Raw genomic sequence first — 21,174 nt, forward strand, 5'->3', positions numbered from 1 at the left:
AATGAACGTCTACTATTAAAATAAACAAAAATTCAACCAAAAAGTAAAACCAACGATCTTACAAGGATGAGTGGACAACAAAGTTTCATCCCAAAACTAATTCTTCATATAAATCAAATTATTCATACATGTATCCTATAATTTTCGCCAAGCCTATTCACTCTGCTTTAAAAGAAATGGATCGCCAATACACCAAACAATATACAAAGTGACCTTATATGGCTATATGTAATAGTGCTCACTTGTGAACCATTTAGTCTTTGGGCAGGGTGAAGAAACAAAGAAATAATGGAAGGATGGATACAAACAGGAGAAATGATCTTTTTTCTATTGCTTTCTTAATTTCTGTTTGGTACCATGTCTCTTTATATGTCTTATCCGTTGTCTTTAGCTTTCCTTATCACATCATTACAATCCCTATTTCACAAACTTAACAAAAACTAACCAGAACTTGAAAGTTTTGACCAACTAATTAGTATTAACACCAAAGTATGAGGTTTTGGCTGTGTACAACATCTTAAATTCAAATTTAAATGTAAATTATTGGGGATAATATAGCAAAAATCCTCTTTGTATTCAAGTTATACTACCATACACAACCTCATAAAAAGTTCATATTATAGAAATGAAGAAATTAGTGTGTCACAATAAGTAACAAAGGTGGTTGAATGTGAAATTTAGATTTTGAATCAGGAAAGGCATAAAAAAGCAAGCTAGAATGCATCATGGTTTTTAATCAATCTATTGATTCTATAAGCTTTCTACTATTGTAGACTGTACTCACTATAGTACTAGATACCGAAGTGAGTAACTACTAGTTAATCTTAAAGACCAACAAAACAATTCAATCTCATATTTACGCTAGTCATAGATATGTATGGTAACCATTCAAATATTATCGTGGTTATTAACTTTGACAATACCTTGGATAGCCGTGGACTGTGGCGGTACTTCGAACACGCCTCTAGTGGTGGTGATCGGGGATTAGCAAAATTTTCTGGAGCTCAACCTATCAGTTCCCTTCACAGTTTTTCAATTTAAGAGTTAGTTTTCAGGTTTATATAGAGAAAGTAATATTAATTTCAAAAAAAATGTTATTCAAACTTTATTAATAGATAAGCCGTGAAGCAACAGGTAGACTTCCACTGTTCCACATCTATATAACATGTGTATGTATGGCCTAATGTTTTTAAAAGAAGAGCAAAAAGTACAAATGGCTAATGTCTGTATTCCTTTATACTTTCTGCTCCTCCTCATACACCTATTTGGTTTTATTATTCCTACAACTTCCCTACAAAAACCAGCAATACCACCACCTTTGCCAATCCTACCACTCCCTTCATACTCCCAACTAAAATGGCAACAAAGAGAGATAATAATGTTCTTCCACTTCGGTGTCAACACCTTCACTGACTCCGAATGGGGCACCGGCCATGAATCACCAGCCGTTTTCAACCCGACTCGACTGAACCCTGACCAATGGTTCAGGGTTGCAGCTGAGGCAGGGATATCATTGGCCATTCTTACAGCTAAGCACCACGATGGGTTCTGTTTATGGCCTTCTAAGTACACTGACCATTCTGTTGCCCAGAGCCCTTGGAAACAGGGTCATGGGGATGTTGTTCAGGAGTTTGTTACTGCAGCCAAGGCTCATGGAATTGATGCAGGGCTGTACCTTTCCCCATGGGATAGACATGATAAGAGATATGGCAACGAGAAGGCGTATAATGAGTACTACCTTGCTCAATTACAAGAGCTTCTAACCAGGTAACTAAGTCCACTATTGAAATTACTCACTAGGTAGCTATGTTACTTGGACTCGGAAACTCATCAGACTAATTAATGTGAGTTGTTCTGTCATCACAGATATGGAGGTATCAAAGAAATTTGGTTTGATGGAGCCAAAGGTTCTAATGCACCAAACATGTCCTACTATTTTTGGGATTGGTTTGCAATGGTTAAGGAGCTCCAGAGTTCAATCAACATATTTTCTGATGCCGGTCCAGACGTCAGATGGGTGGGAAATGAAAAAGGATTTGCTGGGAACACATGCTGGTCTACAATTAAAAGGACATGGTTGTCAATCGGCAATGCCAGTATTGTTGAGTGAGTATTCCTTATGCATAAATGGTAAAACAAAAGTAGTATGGTTTATTACTCATAGTAGAAATTTGATTGAATGGCTTCAAACCATCCCAATCATTTTCCACTTCTCCAGATGCAGCAAATATACTGTCTTACAGGAATGCTAGTATATCAAAAAAAGAATGTTTATTTTTCTGGTTTATTTTGAGTTTATAATTTTGTATCATGCAAATATGGTTTATGTGATGTTTGTGTCATCAACAACTGATTTCTGTTACAAGTGCAGCTATCTTAGCACTGGAGATTCTGAAGGAACAGACTGGTTACCACCAGAATGTGACGTATCGATTCGACCAGGGTGGTTTTGGCATAAATCTGAAGAACCAAAGAAGCTAAGTGAGCTCCTAGAAATATACTACAATTCTGTAGGAAGAAACTGTGTACTACTACTAAATGTACCACCAAACTCCAGTGGTCTCATCTCCGAAATTGACATCAGACGGCTGACAGAGTTCCGAAATGCAATCAACACAATTTTCTCTCAGAATTTAGCGCAGAAGTGCTTAGTTAAATCAAGTAGCCAAAGGGGGGAAAAGGAAGTAGTTTTGGACCAGAAAATGTGCTCGATCAGGACCACTTATGGACTTATTGGGCACCTAGTGAAGATGACAAGGAAGACAAATGGATTGAGATAAGGGCGGATAATCAAGGGCTTAGATTCAATGTAATCATGATCCAAGAGGCAATCGGGCTAGGTCAGAGGATCCAACAGCATGAGATATACGTAGACGGAAAGCAGGTTGCAAAAGGGACAACCGTAGGGTATAAAAGGCTTCATTGGTTGGGAGTTGGGGGTGTGCATGCCAAGAGGGTGAAGATCAGGGTAGTAAAGTCACGGGACTTGCCTTTGATCTCTTCTGTTGGATTGTTTCTCGACCCTTATAATCATCCCAATGAGATTTGAGTGAAAACAAGAATTATGTGCTTTCTTCATTGATTTAGGTGAATAATGACAACATAAGGCAACAAAATGTTTCACAGACGTACACAAAATTAATGGGAGCTTTGTTTTACTCAATATTCCTGTCTTTGTCTATCTGTATATCCAAACTCCCAAAAAAGATTTAGGAAGTGCAAGGAAACTTCACAAGGTTTACCTGTGTTGGTTTTCCAAGTGGTATTTGAAGCACTCCTACAATAAACTTGGCTAGAAGTGGACATTATCTACATGCGCAAGGCCCCCATATCATCCGGCCATTACATGCACTCGCGCATGTAAAGTGTGGGCGCGTGCACTTGTTAGTTCCTAACTCAATCCATACTACAAACTACAAAGTACTTATTCTTCATGCTTAAATTTTATTTTTCCTATAATGGAGTCACGGGAGTACTTATTTTTAACTCTAATATGGAATATAGTGTAAGCATCCCAATAACTCAATGAGAGTTAAATGAAATCCAGCACTTTTTACATTTTACAGTAAACTCTTCTATAATTAAGGTGAACAATAACACTAAAAAAGTACTACTCAAAAAAGCAATGAAATGTGTAGCAGAAGTCTACAGAATTAGTGAAACACACGTGGAGTTGTTAGGATCATGCTATACTGTCGGTGTGTGAGTGTAACTGTCAGTAATCACTAATCAGTATCACACTTGACTTTATAAGATTCCCATGAATGAAGATTATGATTAGGTAATCCGTAGAAAAGGCTCTAGAAGATAAAAAGTGCAGAGATAAAAAAATAAAATGAACTGTTATTTCAATAAAGAAGATGTACTCAAAAGAAGAAGAATAGGAAGAACAAATTATGTGCGAAGCATGAGCAGGTTTTAACCTTCCTAACGAATGGTGTAAAAAGGCAATGGAACAATCAATTTGAGACAAAGGGGAATGTAGCAATATAGTAATGACACGCTCACAGAAAACCATTTACAGAGTATTATTGAATTTGCTATAAATGAGGTATAGAGAAATCCATATCAAACAGCATTTTATTTGCTTAGTCAATGTGTGATAAAAAGAGTGCTTTAAATTAGTCACATTACAATCATATTATCATATACTTTCACCTTTTTCTTTCAAGTGGCATATGTTTACTCTCATTCCCAAAATAGGTTCATGATCTCTACATTGTACTATACATTTCTTCTACTTCCTCCGTTTATTTATTATTGCACCATAGGGGTTGGGTACAAATAGTTTGGTAGTGGAAAAAAGTAAGAGAGAGAAAGGTAAAAATACAAAATTGCCCATGTGACATATTAATAAACTAAAAAGTAAATGTGGAAAAGCAAGGGTATGTTGGGTATTTGTAGTGTGAACACAAATAATTTTTTTCCTAAAGAGGAAATGGTGCAATATTTGTGAAACTTCCAAAAATGGCAAGTGGTGCAATAATAAAAGAACGGAGGAAGTATATTTTTTTGGCATTTTGAAGGTCACTGTCTTATGCTTATAGCTAGTTACATTTTGTTGTTTGACATTCTAATCATATAATAGAGTAAGACTATTGGTTAATTGTAGCCATTAAACAGGGGTAGACTCAGAACAAGAAGGTCATACTTTTCCTCAATATTTCTAACTTTTTTCACTCTTAAAAGATAAAGATCGTACTTTATTTTATTTAGCGCCTAACATTTAGGTATAAAGAGTTTAGCTCTTTATTTTCTCTTTTCCTTTTATTTACCTTTCACTTCACTTTTCTATCATGAAGGCAATGCAAATGTTAATCGTGCTACCATTATGAAAACAACCATGGTCTACCTCCATCCCAGGGCAGGGGAGCCAATAATGACATGCACTTCATATAGTGAATATTTTACATCTGTCACAAATTTCAGATGAAATTCATGAACTTAAAAACCATTATACTTGCAAGATGGTTCAACCATATATTTTAAAAGGATTAAGGGCATGACCTTTCATCAGAAAAGATTCAGGAACTGAAATTCAAACATACTTACTTGAAAAGTGATCAGGACAACTTCCTTTGCACCTAGGTCTCACATAGTTTCTTTCAACTATATCCTCCAGATTCAAGCTTGTGAGAACTTTGGAGGTTTAATTTGTCACACTTTTACAGCTTTAACTTGCCTTCACTGGAAAGGAGCCAATTTCTACTCCAAACAATTAGAGCATCCTAAACTCTCTCAACTAACACCAAAAAAAACAGAACCATAAGATAAGATCAAGATGAGGATAAGTTGTAACTCTTAAAAGAGCGAGAAAAAAGCTGAAAGACTGTCAAACATACAACAAACAACTCGATACCAATAATACCATGCTTTGCTAGACAACAATCAGCTTCACGCACCAATTAGCTGTCTGTTATAGACCAGGTTTCTGACCCCAAGATTAACACAAAGAATATTAATTTAAGGCTAAAAGCTTGAACATTTGATTGATTGAAGGTTGGATTACATAAGGATAGTCATAACTTGAGGTTATGAATCTCTCAGTAGCTTTAGGCTACAAATCTCTCTAGTAGCTTGAGGCTACAAGTCTCTCAAGAGGTTCACTCAATTTCTGCCTACCTTCTATGTTGCACATACTAACTTACTTATACTAAGGTTGACCTTAAAGCTTACATGTGACTACTTAACAAAAATGGAAAAACCATAATAAAACATACAAAAAGCTGATTGCTTTCTTTCCTTCTCTTCTTCTTAATTAAATTTGTCTTTTACTTAATTACCCCCTAAAGTCGGTCTATTACACTGTCTCGCATGCTTCTACGTGCAGAGAGCACTAAACTTGCAAATATCAACCAAGTTTGCTACGCTACTCTGAATCAAAGCAAAATGTCAACATTTCATACCCTGATAATATGTTTGGCATGCTTCTGTGTGCAGAGGGCAATAACTGTACAGTAGATAATCTCATAATCTTGAATGAGGTCATATTCTGTGAAATTTGGAGGCTGCATCAGAATTGATTCAGTTATCAGAGCAAATCTATAAATAACAAGAAAGTCAGATCATCATTATATGTCAAACAGGCACAAAACATTTGCTTGTTGCATCCACCTCTCAGCAACTTCTACATGAAAGCAATTGCAAAACATGCTAATTGTGTAGCAGTGTTATCAAACTAAAGATCAAGTCATCTAATTTACAAGCTAAAAAGTGATGCTAACTAGAAACAATACTTTTGAGCCCGAAACAAGGAACGGCAAATATTTTGCTTAAATGACCAATCCCAGCACTTACAATTTTAATCGTCTAACACTTCCATCTTCTGTTTAGAAATTGAAATAGCATCTAGCAACACTAGCACAGACTGTTTATTGTGAAAGCAACAGCTGGTTCTCATCTAGATTAGAGCTGTAGATGTGGACGATGCATTCTCATTCATGATTTAGAAACCTGTCCAAGTCCAAGATAGCTTCATTGAAGATGTTTTAAGCATGAAATTCGTGTCAAAGAAGCAGTCAAGCAGTGTACTACTCAGACCAAGAAAAGTACTCTATTATGGAGCTACACAGTATCCTTTGATCTGAAATTCTTTAACTTGAACTATAATCAGGAGCTGTCAAGAATATGATAACATGACAAGTTACATCCTTTTCATGTATGGAAAAAGATGTTACCTTTATAATGATACAAGAAGTTCTGGTCTTGACGTGCTTCTGAATTCTGAGAGAGTAACTTTTCTGAAAGCAGCGCAAGGCTCCTTGACATTTGGCAATAGAGGTTTGGAATGATGATCATTCTCATTGGCATGCTTGCAATGCTTTCCCCTATTTTTTTTGGAAGTAAAGAAAGCAATAGGGGTGATTCTCAGTTTATCAACTAGGGCGCAGTTGTTTAATTCAAGCTACTGAAAACATTCACATCCCAATATCCCATAATATCAATAAACATTCACAATTATTGACTAAATTCATCCAGATCATTTCCGTGAGAGCCTATCTTCATCTTCTAATTAAGTCTACTCAATAAAAAAACTAGTTCATCCATCACAAGTTCAGGTGATCCTCTAACAGAAAATTCATGAGCAACACCATCAATTTCAATCATGCTGGAGCCTGGCATAGCCTTCATGATTCCCTTCTCTTGCATGAAGTTTCTTATATTCTTTACATCATCAAATCTACCAGCTTTAGCATATATATCACAAAGGTTGATGTAGAAAGCATGATTCAGGGGATCCAATTCAATCAATCTCAAAGCAACCTTCTCCCCTAGCTCTACATTCTTGTGCATTTGGCAACCACCGAGCAAAGCACCCCAAACATAGGCATCTGGGTCCATTGGCATGCCATTGATAAGCTTTTCTGCCTCATCAAAGAGCGAGGCTCGACTAAGCATATCAACCATACAAGCATAGTGATAAGCACGGGGTTCAATAGAGTAAACATGTGTCATCATGTCAAAGCACAGGCGGCCCTCCTCTACTAAGCCAGCATGAGCACATGCTGACAAAATTCCAACAAAAGTAACATGATTAGGCTTTACTCTAAGCTTTTCCATCTGATTTAGAAGATCCAAAGCTTCTTTCCCAAACCCATGAAGAGCATAGGCTGAGATCATGGCAGTCCAAGCCATAACATCTTTCTTAGGCATATCTCTGAAGGTTTTGACTGCTTTATCCACACGACCACATTTACCATACATGTCAATCAATGCTGTTGCAGTCACCATATCAATCTCCAACCCACTCTTCTGAAGATAATCATACACCCAATCACCATAGTGAATTGCGCCAAGAGATGCACAAGCCGAAATAACACTAGCAAACGTCATCTTATCAGGCCAAATTACACCATCCCTCATCAGCTGCATTTCTTGAAACAACTCCAAAGCAACCTTTGGCTTGCCAGCTTGAACAAAACCCGATATCATAGAATTCCAGGTAAAAATATTCCGTTCCTCCATTTTCCTAAACATACTCAATGCTAAACCAAGCTCCCCATTTTTCAAACGCCCAACAATCATCGAATTCCACGAAACAACATCTCTCTCAGGCATTTCATCAAACAGCTTCTGTGCACAACTCAAAAACCCACATTCACACAACAAACTAATCATACAATTTTCAACATATAAATCATAATTAAACCCAAATCTCACAACTTGTGAATAAACAGCCAAACCCATTGACCCATCAACCCTTCTACTACACTCCTTTAAGATAAATGTGAAAGTAAGATTATCAGGGTAAATCCCATTTCTTAGCATTTGAATATACAGATTTAAAGAGGGGTAAGAATCAATGAACTGCCCAGAATATAATTTACTAGAATAAGCTCTAATTAAAGCATTATAAACATAAAGATTTGGTCTTTCCAAATGAGTAAAAACTTTGTTAGCATAAGAAAGGGAACCTGCTTCAGAAATGGCGCAAAAGAAGAGTAGACGAGTAGTGAGAAAATAACGGTCTGATTCTGAAATTTTAGGGGTTTTAAGAATTTGGGCATGAATCCTTTTGAGCTGTTTCATGCTTTTGCATTGATTTAATAACCGGGAAATTGAGATTTTGAACCATGAAGTAATGGGTTCTATCATTGTTGCAGATTTCGCAGAACTTTTGCGCGGTTACATTAGTATTCAAAGAGTCGTTATAAACTGTAAAATTAGTGAAAGCTAAAGATTCCAAATTCTACATTTGTGATGAGATTATTTGTAAATGTCAATATCAAGTTCACATTTTGTAATGAGAACCAAGAATTAAACCCTATAGGATAATTAAGTTTTTTTTTTCAATTAAGTTTCGATTTCTTAAGTTCGATTTAATTTAGCTCACTTCAATTTAACCCGCATTTTTTAATCATTTATACTAGTTAAATTATTAGTAAGAAAATCTAACACAATTATAATTTATAAATAACATAATGTTAAATTTTACCCAACAATAATATTGGTCAAAGTTTTCTTTTTTATTCAAACTAATAGCGCAAATTTTTATTGTTGCTAGGAAAATCAAATAGTGCCCTTTAGCCAAATTTGGGCAAAAATTTAAGTAACATCCTCTTTGGTTATATGGAACTTTTTTTTTTCTATAGTGAATTATATATCAAGGGTAGCTTACATAGTTTTTTCAATTTCTAAAAAAAATAGTTTTAATAACTTTAGTCATGGTGTTAAGCAAGTGAAACCACCCTAACCTGATGTAATTTAGTTTGACAGGTTGTTCAACGAGATTTAACGATTTATCTTTATATAAGTTGAATACTTTACTCATAGTATAAGATTGTAAAAGCGACAATCAAATCAGTTGTGTCAAATTGTATTTAATGGATTGAGCAACTTTCTTGACTTCGGGCCTGTTCACATTTACTGAATTGAGCTGAATTGATTGGAGCTGAACTAAACTGAACTGAGCTGAAATGAATATTTTTGGGGAAATTAGGAGCTGAACTAAACAGAAGTGAACTTATTAAAGCTTAACTGAAGTGAACTGATTGGAGCTTAACTGAAATTAAGTAAATGTGAACAGACCCTTCCTATTTTTGTCCATAAACATATTATATGGAATAGGAATTGTAGGGAATTAGCTATATATGTCTATTTGAATTCAAATCAAGACGAAAACAATCAACTTCAATTTATATCATTCATCAATAAGTTATACTAAAGGCGAAACTAGGAATGACACTTGTCATTTTCAGGTTAAAAATTTTCCCGCCTTTTTTTTTTCCTTTCCTTTTTAATTTTTTTGCCATATTTTAATGACATCTATATATTTTATAACTTATAATAATAGTCATTTCCATTTTGACAACATATTTAATCCAATCAATCATCAATCAATAACTTATACTAAAGGCGAAACCAGGAATGACACTTGTCATTTCCTGGTTAAAAATTTTCCCACCTTTTTTTTTTTCCTTTTCTTTTTAATTTTTTTGCCATATTTTAATGACATCTATATATTTTATAACTTATAATAATAGTCATTTCCATTTTGACAACATATTTAATCCAATATTACTCAATTAAAATTTTTACATATATACTAGGAAAATTTTAATTACAAAAATACTAACATAGCTTTAAAAAAAATAAGCTATTGGAATATATTGTTTTCCAAGATTATTATAATATTATCAATATCAATAATAAAGAAAAAATCATATTGGTAGCATACTTTTTACGGAGTATTAATCTTAAAACTATACATAACGTTTATAAGAACAACATAATTTTGTTATAGTATACTTCATACATAACATATATTGGAAAATTAAATCTAATTGTTCTAATTATTAGCAAACTAAAATATATTTAAAAAGTTGATTACGGAATACTAATTATCCTAAAGTAAAATAAACTCAAATAAAATTTCATATTATGCCCATTAAAGTGTGTCAAAAATTTAAGGACAAATGTATATGAGTTCGTATATAGATACTAACCTAATTACCTAAGCTAATAATTTAATTTTCTTATATAAAACGTTAAATCTTCTAAGTTTCTATTACTATATATTTTTTTATACAATCCAATTCAATAATCTTTATATTTAATTTAAGTTATTTTGTTACAAATAAATTTTTTGGAAAAATTATTATTGAATTAACACCATATTTATTTATTGTAAAATTTAATTATGACCGTGCATTTGAAAATTTGAAACTACGATCAAATATCCTTGATTCTTCTACGATCAAATATCCTAGTTTAAAACTACGATCAAATAATCCACTACCTCTATTATACGAGTATTAATATTTTGTACTACTATAGGCATATAGCATTATAGCTTGTATAGTTCTACTCTTAGTTCAATTAAATTTGATTGCCTATCAAATAATTGACCCGTTTCCATTTTTGACAAATTATTCGGAGTTTCTTTTGAAGAAAGAAAAGCTTGTCACCTTTTCCGGGTAAAACCAATTTAAACAATCAGTAATCACCTCCAAGGTTCCCAAAATTCACAGACAATGGCTTCAAACTTCCAGATTCTTCTACATCACCACCCTTATTTTAGCTTTAAATCTTCAATATAATTCACGCCCTTCTTGCCATTCAAGAAACAAAGTTTTCTTCAAACAAAAAAACTTAAATTTCCTCCAGAATCGTTAATCTTGTAACAAATTCAATATACGAAAAATCAATCGTTTTTCTTGAAACCCAGTTCATAAATGATCCAGAAATTGAAGAATTTTGATCAAAGATAAGCACATTTTCTTCCCCTAAAATCATGGCGTCATGGTACAGAAGATCAAGGTTTGTTTACAGTACTTTCAGATGCTTTAGTTCTAGATTATTGCCTAAAACCCCAGTTCAATCTCCTGCCCCAAGAGTTGATTCCAGTTCATCTTCTTTATTTTGCAATCGATTTAAGTCTTCTGGGTTATTTGGGTCACCTTCAATTTCTTCAAAATTTGGGAATTTTAATGGGTTAAAGAATAATCAAAGTAGCTTGATTTCTGGTATTACTAGGAGAAATTACTATGTTGACAGAAACCAAATGTATCATTTTAAGCCAAGAGGTTTTAAATCATGGTTTCAGAATCCTAGGCATTTGTTCATTGTAATTGTGATTGGTTCTGGTGTTGTGATTACTGTTTATTTTGGGAATTCTGAGATTGTGCCCTATACAAAGAGGAAGCATTTGGTCCTTTTGTCAAAAACCCTAGAGAGGCAAATTGGGGAAAGTGAATTTGAAAAGTTGAAGAAACAATATAAGGGGAAAATTTTGCCTGCAATACACCCTGATAGTGTGAGGGTTAGGTTGATATCTAAAGAAATCATTGAGTCATTGCAGAGAGGGATTAGCCATGAGCAAGTGTGGAGTGATCCAGGCTATGCCGTGGAAGGCGGTAGCTATAACGAGGCTAATGGACACGAAACCCAGAAGGTGTTAACTGATAAGCTGGAAGAGAATGCAGTTGAGAGTTGGCGTAAGGAGGAGGAGGTGCTTGATGATAATTGGGTTAAGGATAGTAGGAAGAAGGGGAGGGAGCATAATGCTAAGGCAAATACTGAGCATTTGGAAGGGATGAATTGGGAAGTTTTGGTGGTTGATGAACCGGTTGTCAATGCCTTTTGTTTGCCCGGTGGGAAGATTGTTGTTTTTACTGGATTGCTCAAGCATTTTAACTCGGATGTTGAAGTAGCTACAATCATTGGACATGAGGTATACAATTACTTTGGTTTGCGAAATTGTTATGTTGTTCTTTCTTGTGTTTTGAAAGAATTGTTTGATCATTAGTGTTGATATGTCAGGTCTCTTCCATGGTGGATGTCAATTTTATGTGGGTGTCTTTTTTGTCAGGTTGGGCATGCTGTGGCTAGACATTCTGCAGAACAGATTACAAAGAACTTGTGGCTTGCAATCTTACAACTGATCCTTGTTCAATTCATCGCGCCTGATTTTGCCAATGCAATGTCAAATCTTTTACTGAGGCTTCCTTTTTCTCGAAAGTAAGTCTGTTACTCTTAATATGTTATTTTGATAATTTCCTATAGCATGTTCTTTATGGAGTAAAAATCCCTTTGCATGACATAATTTTCAGTTTCTTCTATTTTCAACCTCTATTTATAAATTTCCTTAAAACATAAGGTCCTGTCCTACAATAAAATAATAACTGAGTTGAATTGTCTTCTCATACTGCTACGTTGTACATATAAGTATTATCAGAATCCTTCGTACACCTGAGGGCATATCATAAGCTTCACAAAGAAGGAGAAATTGAGCAAAAATTACTAGACTCTGATGGTTTTGGTGAATTCTGTCATAGTATTTTAATTTCTTGATTGTCTTTTTGTTTTCTGAGAACTGAATAAAAGAGAAGATAATTAAAGAGGGATGGTTTCCTAGTGAACTTTGAATTACCATTTACTGATTTAAATTGGGGTGGGACTCGTGGGAGGCATAGGGATGGTATCCGTACCCGTTTTTGTGCAACCTAGCTGGAGAGTAGTAAGGTGACTGACTGACTGGACTTACTGGAGAGGATTGTGTTCAAATATTAGTGACTATGCACAACTGGTCATATGGTATAATAATTCTTCGTCATTTCATATTAGGCCTTAGATCTTTAATTAATTGAAGTTAGTCGTCTAGGCCATCTAGCTGCTTTTATGTCACACTGTTACTGCACATACTTTGTAACATTTAACTTGTTTCATCAGACGTTATTATCAATCTTGACATCCACTCTCAGACTCTCTGGTGCCCTTTTAGTGGTGGAACCTCAGATTATAGATAGCGAAAAATAGCTTTCACCTTTGTATACATGTTATGTCTAGTTACCTGAGACAGGGATTGCAACCTGTTAAAGTTGGAAATTCCAGGAAATATTTTGATATGTTTTCCAATTATATTTTCCAATTATACTCATGTTTCTATCTGTTGATCTTGACTTGGTTAGAAGTGTCTGACTTAATGACTCATAAGCTCTTCCTTTTCGGATTTTATTTATTCCTCTTCTTTAAAGCTTTCATGCCACTTGAAAGTTAATGTTGTTTTTCTTTCCTCAATCAAACTGTGTTTCCAGCAAAGGGCATTTCTTGGATATAATTAGTTGTGTTCGTCCTGTGCCTTTGATCATGCTTTTAAGTTTTAACCCAATTATAATTATGGACCGTAAGGCATTTTTAAATTCATTGCGATCATTATAGCTCATCACTTGTATGCCACAGGTGTTAATCTTCCTGTTTATTGTCAATACTCAATACTATTACTCCAACATTTAGTGATCGTATCAACAATTTTATTCCTCCATAATCGTTTTGTTCTAAACCTTTCTGACTACCTTGCATATTCTTAATAATCTTGGGTTTTTGGCAAGGCCATTGTTCTCTCCTATTTCACATCCCTCTCCCCTCTCTGTTGTAGTTTTTATACAATGGTGCTATTAAGAAGAGAAGTCCATATTTAGCATGTGTTCTTAATGTAATTTGTTGCCCTTCATTTGACAATTTCTATCTAGTCATTGTTTAGTAATCAAATGTTTTTGTATCGTTCTGGTTCTTATTTGTCAAGATGGAACTTGCTGCTACAAATTTCAAAATTGCTTAGGCTTTTTTGGCATCTATTTTTTGTGTCTATCGTGTAGGATGGAAATAGAAGCAGATTACATTGGACTTCTTCTGATGGCTTCTGCTGGATACGACCCACGAGCTGCACCCCGGGTATATGAGAAGCTTGGAAAGATCTCTGGTGAATCCGGACTAAGGGATTATCTTTCAACCCATCCGTCTGGGAAAACAAGAGCACAGCTATTAGTTCGAGCTCATATAATGGAGGAAGCAGTGAATATATACCGTGAAGTTGCTGCAGGGCATGCAATTGAAGGTTTTCTGTAACCATAAACATCTGTATCTCCAGCAACTTGGCCTGTTTTGTGGTTTTCAAAATAACTCTTGAATCTTTTATGGAATTCATCTGTTCAAGTTTTTCCATTCGGGACTCCAATGTGATTTGCGTTTTCGCCCACAATTTTGGATGTGCCTTTCAATGGAAACCAGTTTTATCGACTGGACTCATTGAACAAACATTAGTTAAAACTAATAACTGTAATTTTATCCATGTAAATCAAATTATTTCTATATACATCTCTAATATTAAAATTAAAAAAATCTCCCATTATTCAATCTGATTGTAAAACCTCCCAGTTTCAATCACAAATTCATTGAAAATCTGATTTTCTGGAGAAAATGGTGACAAAATAGGACGAAGCATAGCAGAAGTGATTAGAGCTGCAGTACTGTCAAGAATCAAATGCAACAAGAACAACCAATAAGAGATCTACTCTTGTGAGTCTGACGCATTGAGTCGACGTATTTTCATACTCAATCGTTTTTCTACTTTCCAATTCATGGTTTTTGGTTGACAATTTTACATTTGCTTTGAATTTCAATGATAACAGTTTTCAGGTTTATATTACTCCATTTATTCAATTTGATTATATGAGGGCTTTTCTTGCCAATCTTATTTTACATTACATTAAATATATTGATTACACGATAATGCTTTAAGTCCCCCGTATAAAATAAAGTTTAGAATAGCAAAAACAAGTGAGAATTTTGATTGCAATGTAATTACTCATATTATCATGAGAATTAGGTTCGTATAATTGGCATAATCTGGTTTTATTTTTATTGCTGCAGATGGTAATCGGTGTCAAGCGACTGTCAACAGCATCATTGAAAAACTACTAACAGTAACAGCTTAACTGCTCGAAAAATATTTGGTTGACGACAAGGAATTGATTCTAAATTGAATGCTCAAGTACATTTCTCTTGTTTAGAAGAACCCTAACAAAAATGGATATTTTTATTTGGATTGTAGTATAAGAACACACAAGTTTTTGCAATCTAACATGATTTTCTTTTATACATGCTTTTCAGTCAGATTGTAGATCATCCTCCTATTGACTATGTTTTTATTCCCCTGTTAGACTATTGGACAACACTTTGACATGAACACGTTCCATTTTATTAACTAGTAGTCAATTACGGAGTACAGTAAGATGATAGCTACCGTGAACGAAAACAACTTACATTAATCTAAAGATGATACAATAAAATTTGCGATTAATTGTGTATTTAGGTATTGACCCATGTAAATGCATTGCTTAACTAGAGTTTCCAATTAATCAGGTTATGTATTTTTATCACCCCAAAAATGAGATCTCAAAAAGAAAAATTAAGAATATTAATAAATTCAAAATGAAAATAGAAAAGAAAAAAAAAATACAACACATGCTTTTCGTCATCAAAACTTTTTGCACCTTTGTGCACGATGAGATGAGAATCCTCTCTTGATATTTTTGTATTCTACACTTAACGACGACCTCTCCCTCTTCCACCACCATACCCATTAGAGCTGTACCTTCTATCTGAATATCCGCCGCCACGGCCACCTCTTCCACCGAATCTAGAACCACCTCCATAGCCTTGTCTTCCTCTAAACATATCTCTTTCCTCCAATGGAGGCAAGGTTTTAACCACATCCAAGCTCACCCCTGTAGCACTTTCTGAGCCTGGATAGTAACCAGTGTTAGAGCAAATTCAAATAGCTCTCAAGAGCATCTTAACTCAGCAAAAGAAAGAATCTTAGTTGACAGAAATGTCTAAGATCTACTTACCAACAAGAAAAGTTTCCAAATCATCAGCTTGGACATCAAAAACAGCCCCTCGCTTATCAGCAGTGAGGGCCACACCCATCACTTCGTTTGCTTTCTGCTCGGGCAAGAACCTCTTCAACATAGTATAGACAAAGCTGGATAGAGTAAAAAGTTAAAACCAGCATTGTAAGAACCAGTTCACAAGTAGCAATTGCTGAAAGCACTAGTCAGCAAATAATACGGCATCTCTCTGTTGCATTCTCATTGTTTTTAGTATCTTACTTTCTAATTTGGTTTGTTTCAAACTGCTATAAAAGACAGTAACTTTCCATTTCTATTTATCTGAACCTGTTAGAAAAGTCAACTCGAACAAACACAATGTATATATAACTAGGTAGGGGAGCATCTTGTTGCTAAAAGTAACCAATCAAAAACAAAAGGCAAGGTTCAACAGCAAATCCTGTCCAAATGTCAGTAATATCAAAACTTACGTTGGATTATAAATCTCTTTCCCACCTACTTCAAGAAGTAAAGTTACACAACCCTCCATGCCTGTAAGAAGTGATCTTTCCTTTATATCCGAGTAACCCTGTCCAAAGATGCATACCTCATCAAATTTAATTTAAGAGAAATCTCAACCAACACAGCATCAATGCAAAGATCAGATAAAGAAGCTTACAGCCGCCTTGGCAAGTGCTTTTGCAATTATTTCCACAGCAGATAGACCAGATGTACTCAAAAGCTCCTCGGCAGCATCCTTGAAAGAAGGAATAACACTGAACGCAGAAAAAAGGGTACATCTTTATAAGATGACTGCAGTTTAGGCGTCATATATAGGTAAATGAAGAGTTATAAAAAATGTACTACCTGTTGGATATTTGGGTGATAGCCTCTGCTGTCTCAACACCAACTGCTTTGGCAACATCAGCAGGCTGGGGGGCAGATAAATGCTCAAATTTAACACCAGAATCTCTTTCTATTTTATTGACACTGGCTTTCTTTGGATCATAAAGCATCACAGCAATCCCCGTATTACCTGAAATTAACATCATCACTTAGATAAGTGTCCACAATGACAGCGGCTCAAACAGACTTAAAAAGCATCCATCAAGATCACATACCAGCCCTGCCTGTCCGGCCAGAACGATGGATGTAGGCTTCAACATCGCGTGGAGGTTCACACTGCAACAACATCAAAGCCTTAGTCCCAATTGATTTGGGGTGGTGGTTCACACAAACCCAAATATAACAAAGAAAAGTTTACGGTAATCATTTGGATGATTAGTACAAGAACACTATACTCACTTGGATGATTAGCTGCACATCATTAATATCAAGACCTCTTGCTGCTACATTTGTTGCTACAAGTGTCATAAATTTTCCTGATCTGAATCCTTTAAGGGTGACCTAAAATTAGCAAATCCCAGGTTAGTTAAATTTCCACATCGCATCAACAAGAACTATTGTATAAAGTCACTTCATTGATATACCTCTCGTTGTGTTTGTTGTATATCTCCATGCAAAGGCCGCGCTCCAGTCAACAACCCGGAAAGTCGAGAAGCAAATTCTTTTGTCTCCGTAAAAACAATTGAACGACCTCCACTGAATATACAGGATAAAGATATAAGTTGCTAGCTAGTAAGGAGCCAAGGAGCTTCTGCGTAGAATTAACTGAATGAAACAACAAACCAACCTAGCATAGCACCGTATTATATCTGGGATGAGATCAGCCATTGCAGAGGAAGAGCATGGTATAACAATGTGCCTAACACTGGTGCTGGCCTTCATTTTCTGATCACTTACCAGATCTATGGTTTTCTTAGCAGGCTTGAGAAATGTTCGAGAAATCTTGACAAGACAACAGCTTTGTTTAGAACACAAAATAGATATTTATCACCAAATTCTATTGAAGGCAAAACATTGATTTTATACCGCAAATCAGTACACAACAATATTTTACACATAAAATAACTAGGCTAAACTTTCATTGCATAAAAAGTTTCTAATCAATTAAAATGTTAAGGGAAATACAAACCTCTTTGACCCAGTTGGGTAAGGTAGCACTAAAAAGAAGTGTCTGAACTTTGTTAAAGTCATCAACTTTTTCTGAAAAAGCAGTAGATAGGTTGTCAAAAAAATGTAGAAAAATGGTAATTAAAATTTTGACAAAAGATGGATGGGATTGGAGGTACTACAAAGTACAAACTTAGCAAGGGATAATATAGAAACTTATAGGCAGACAGCAATAAGTTTTAAATGGATATAATTAGATGTGGGTTACCCAATATTAGTTTAACATCATCCATGAAACCCATTTTCAACATCTCATCAGCCTCGTCAAGGACACGGAATAGCAGTGAACCAAGTTTAAGAACACCCTTCTCTAAAAGATCCTATAAAGACATTCACAAACAAGATAAGAAATAGAGACACAAGTGCAAGAATCAATTAAGGCAAGAGCTAAACATTAAACAATATCAGGTTTGCATGATACATCATACAGAAAAACAATACCTTTACACGACCAGGTGTCCCCACAACAATATCAACACCTCTATTTAAGCTGCTAATCTGAGAATGAAAGGGTGCTCCCCCGTATACACTGCAAGCCGAGAGCCCTACGGCGCCTCCATAAACTTGAAAATCAGCTAGCACCTTCACACAAAGTAGAAATAAACAAATGAACTAAATTAGATTTTAAATGTTAATCAATCTTGTGGACATTAGGGACATAGGGGCAAAAATTTATTTGAAGTGCATCTTCTGCACCGTACCTGAGTTGCCAATTCCCTGGTAGGTAGGAGAACCAAGACGCTTGGTAGCCTTCCATGGCCAGTTTTCCTTAAAGCTTTGGTGCGCCCATTCACTAAAGACTCTACTATTGGCAATACAAAAGCAAGTGTCTTACCCTGTATATTGACGGTGAGTTAATTGTTTCGGCAGTAAACAAATAAAAAGCCCATAAGAAATTTTGGTCAACTACACACATACAACAATGATTCGCAACATAAGAATAAGGCAAGTAATGAGCTCAAGACCCTGTAGTTTCAGAACATTATCTCACTAAAACAGTAAAACCTCATAATAATAGTTAATTATCTTCATTTTTCAATGACAAACACACTACACATCCATAGTCAAGAAATATAGGATTTTTCTAATACCAAATCCTCCTCACAAAATAGGTTAAAAGTCTTCAAACCATCAAATACGACAGAGTCTACTATCTTCTACTACATACATATCAAAATTGAATTAAAATACTTAGCAAAAGCTATATAGTGTGTATTAACCAATTAGCTTGCCTATCTAAGCAGCAAAATAAATTAAAATACATTCATTCATCCTTTTCTTCATAAAGTCAGTCATTGAATTTCACAAATTCCCAAAACAGATTATAAGATGAACCTATAACACAATGCCAATCACATAAAAATTCAAACTTTGAATTCCACAACTCTGCTTCCCATACTAATCCTAATAACATACGGAGTACTTCATATGAATCATATCATAAAAGCACTAAAATTAAACTTGGTGATAAATAATCATGAAACCAATAAAATCATACAACTTTGTTCAGTAAAAATTCTTCATACAAACCAGTAATACACTATAATCAAGCTCAAGAATAAATTTTCATACAAACACCATAATAATACAACCAAAATCAAATTCATAAATCATTAAAAAAAATTAAAAAACTTTAAAAAACTAAGAATCAAAGCTCGAAAAATCAAAAGATGAATACACACCTGACCAGTACGAGCACGACCGACCAAATCACACCCATCAAAAACATCATTGAATGTCATAGCTTGAATGGGAAACAACGCCTTAATCCCTTTCGAAATCAAAGCATCCTTCAACGGTTTCGAAAGCCGAAAATTCGAAAGAGAATAAGGGTTTTCAATTTCATCATCATCAACAACCTCCATTATTTTAGCTTTTTTAGGGTTTAAATCAACCGCCTGAACTAATTCAGAGCTAGTATCACTTTTATCAGATAAATCATCTAAATCAACAGCTTTACGTTTCTTCTTCTTCTCATCTTTATCCTTCTTACTGCTACTCTTCTCCTTCTTGCTGCTACTCTTCTCCTTCTTACTGCTGCTCTTCTCCTTCTTGGTAGTGTCGGAATCTAGGGTTTCAGACTTTATCTTCTTCTCCTTTTTTAGGGTTTCTGGGGTAACGGAATCGATCATCATTGGTAATGAAGGCATTAAAATTGGAGGAAAGAGAAAATGAAGGAGATACAAAAATGGAGGAGAGAGATTGAAGGTTTAATGGCGACGAAATTCCTCTTTCTGAATGGCAGAAGGAGGGAAAGAGGGAAAAGACGGATAGGGTTTAAGGTGGTTTTGTATGTTTGTTAGATTTTGGAGGCGGGGTGATTTTAGCCGTCCGATTATGAAACCCTATTCTACTGAATATGTTGCCGTTAGATTTTTTTTTTTTAAGGGGTATAATTGGAATTAGCATAAAGTATATGCTTTGATTTTGGAAATACTTTTCACAACCAAAGTAAAAAAATATCTTTATATTTTGGGGTTTTAGGGTCTGTTCATATTTACTTAATTTCATTTCAGTTCAGTTTCAATCAGTTCAGTTTAGTTCAGCTCTTTATTTCCCTTTCTCATAAAATATTCATTTCAGTTCAATTCAGTTCAGCTCCAATTAGTTCAGTTCAGCTCCAATCATTTCAGTTCAGCTTAGTTCAGTAAATGTGTTTTATACTTTTGAGTCATGGCCACAAGAAAAGCAATGAGGTAAATATGATGAATGTTTTTTAGGTTGAAAAAAATACTTTGAAATGGACAAAGATGCTAGAATTGATATGGTTTTATAACTTACTCATACGTTTAATTGTGGTGTTTAATTTAATGTATTCAGCAAACGGTAAGAAAATCACCTTGAAATTGTGGTTATTGTAAGGTTCTTTTACTATATTCTTGTAAATGTTAAATGTGCAATCTTAATTGTGTACATATATTTAATTATTGTCATATAAGTCCTTTTTTTAGTGTATATATTATCATATTCTAACATGGTATAACTAGTTCAC

General features: G+C 34.8%; 3 protein-coding genes and 1 pseudogene across 3 annotated transcripts; 2 read left to right on the forward strand and 2 right to left on the reverse strand.

Moving 5' to 3' along the window:
- Window positions 1–586: 586 nt before the first annotated feature.
- LOC110729758 (pentatricopeptide repeat-containing protein At5g66520-like) lies at window positions 587–8,706 on the reverse strand. Its single transcript, XM_021909541.1, has 5 exons — window positions 6,678–8,706; window positions 6,298–6,453; window positions 5,907–6,008; window positions 5,053–5,242; window positions 587–1,020 (listed from the first exon to the last, which is right to left on the reverse strand). Exon 1 carries the CDS (start codon window positions 8,593–8,595, stop codon window positions 7,009–7,011), a length of 1,587 nt encoding a protein of 528 aa, XP_021765233.1. The 5' UTR covers window positions 8,596–8,706; the 3' UTR covers window positions 587–1,020; window positions 5,053–5,242; window positions 5,907–6,008; window positions 6,298–6,453; window positions 6,678–7,008.
- Window positions 1,041–3,163, forward strand: LOC110729759 (annotated as a pseudogene).
- A 2,130-nt stretch (window positions 8,707–10,836) lies between the features above and the next one.
- On the forward strand, window positions 10,837–14,589 carry LOC110729760. Its single transcript, XM_021909543.1, has 3 exons — window positions 10,837–12,172; window positions 12,311–12,459; window positions 14,097–14,589. The coding sequence occupies exons 1-3, from the start codon at window positions 11,234–11,236 to the stop codon at window positions 14,344–14,346; spliced, it is 1,338 nt and encodes a 445-aa protein (XP_021765235.1). The 5' UTR covers window positions 10,837–11,233; the 3' UTR covers window positions 14,347–14,589.
- A 967-nt stretch (window positions 14,590–15,556) lies between these two features.
- Window positions 15,557–20,505, reverse strand: LOC110729761 (DEAD-box ATP-dependent RNA helicase 7-like). Its single transcript, XM_021909544.1, has 14 exons — window positions 19,865–20,505; window positions 18,884–19,018; window positions 18,624–18,764; window positions 18,391–18,502; window positions 18,145–18,215; window positions 17,803–17,957; window positions 17,600–17,711; window positions 17,415–17,516; window positions 17,231–17,291; window positions 16,977–17,145; window positions 16,789–16,885; window positions 16,601–16,698; window positions 16,131–16,264; window positions 15,557–16,025 (listed from the first exon to the last, which is right to left on the reverse strand). Exons 1-14 carry the CDS (start codon window positions 20,330–20,332, stop codon window positions 15,826–15,828), a joined length of 2,055 nt encoding a protein of 684 aa, XP_021765236.1. The 5' UTR covers window positions 20,333–20,505; the 3' UTR covers window positions 15,557–15,825.
- Window positions 20,506–21,174: the final 669 nt, after the last annotated feature.

Source organism: Chenopodium quinoa, unplaced genomic scaffold (genome assembly GCF_001683475.1).
Source record: "Chenopodium quinoa cultivar QQ74 unplaced genomic scaffold, ASM168347v1, whole genome shotgun sequence".
Classification (NCBI taxonomy): domain Eukaryota; kingdom Viridiplantae; phylum Streptophyta; class Magnoliopsida; order Caryophyllales; family Amaranthaceae; genus Chenopodium; species Chenopodium quinoa.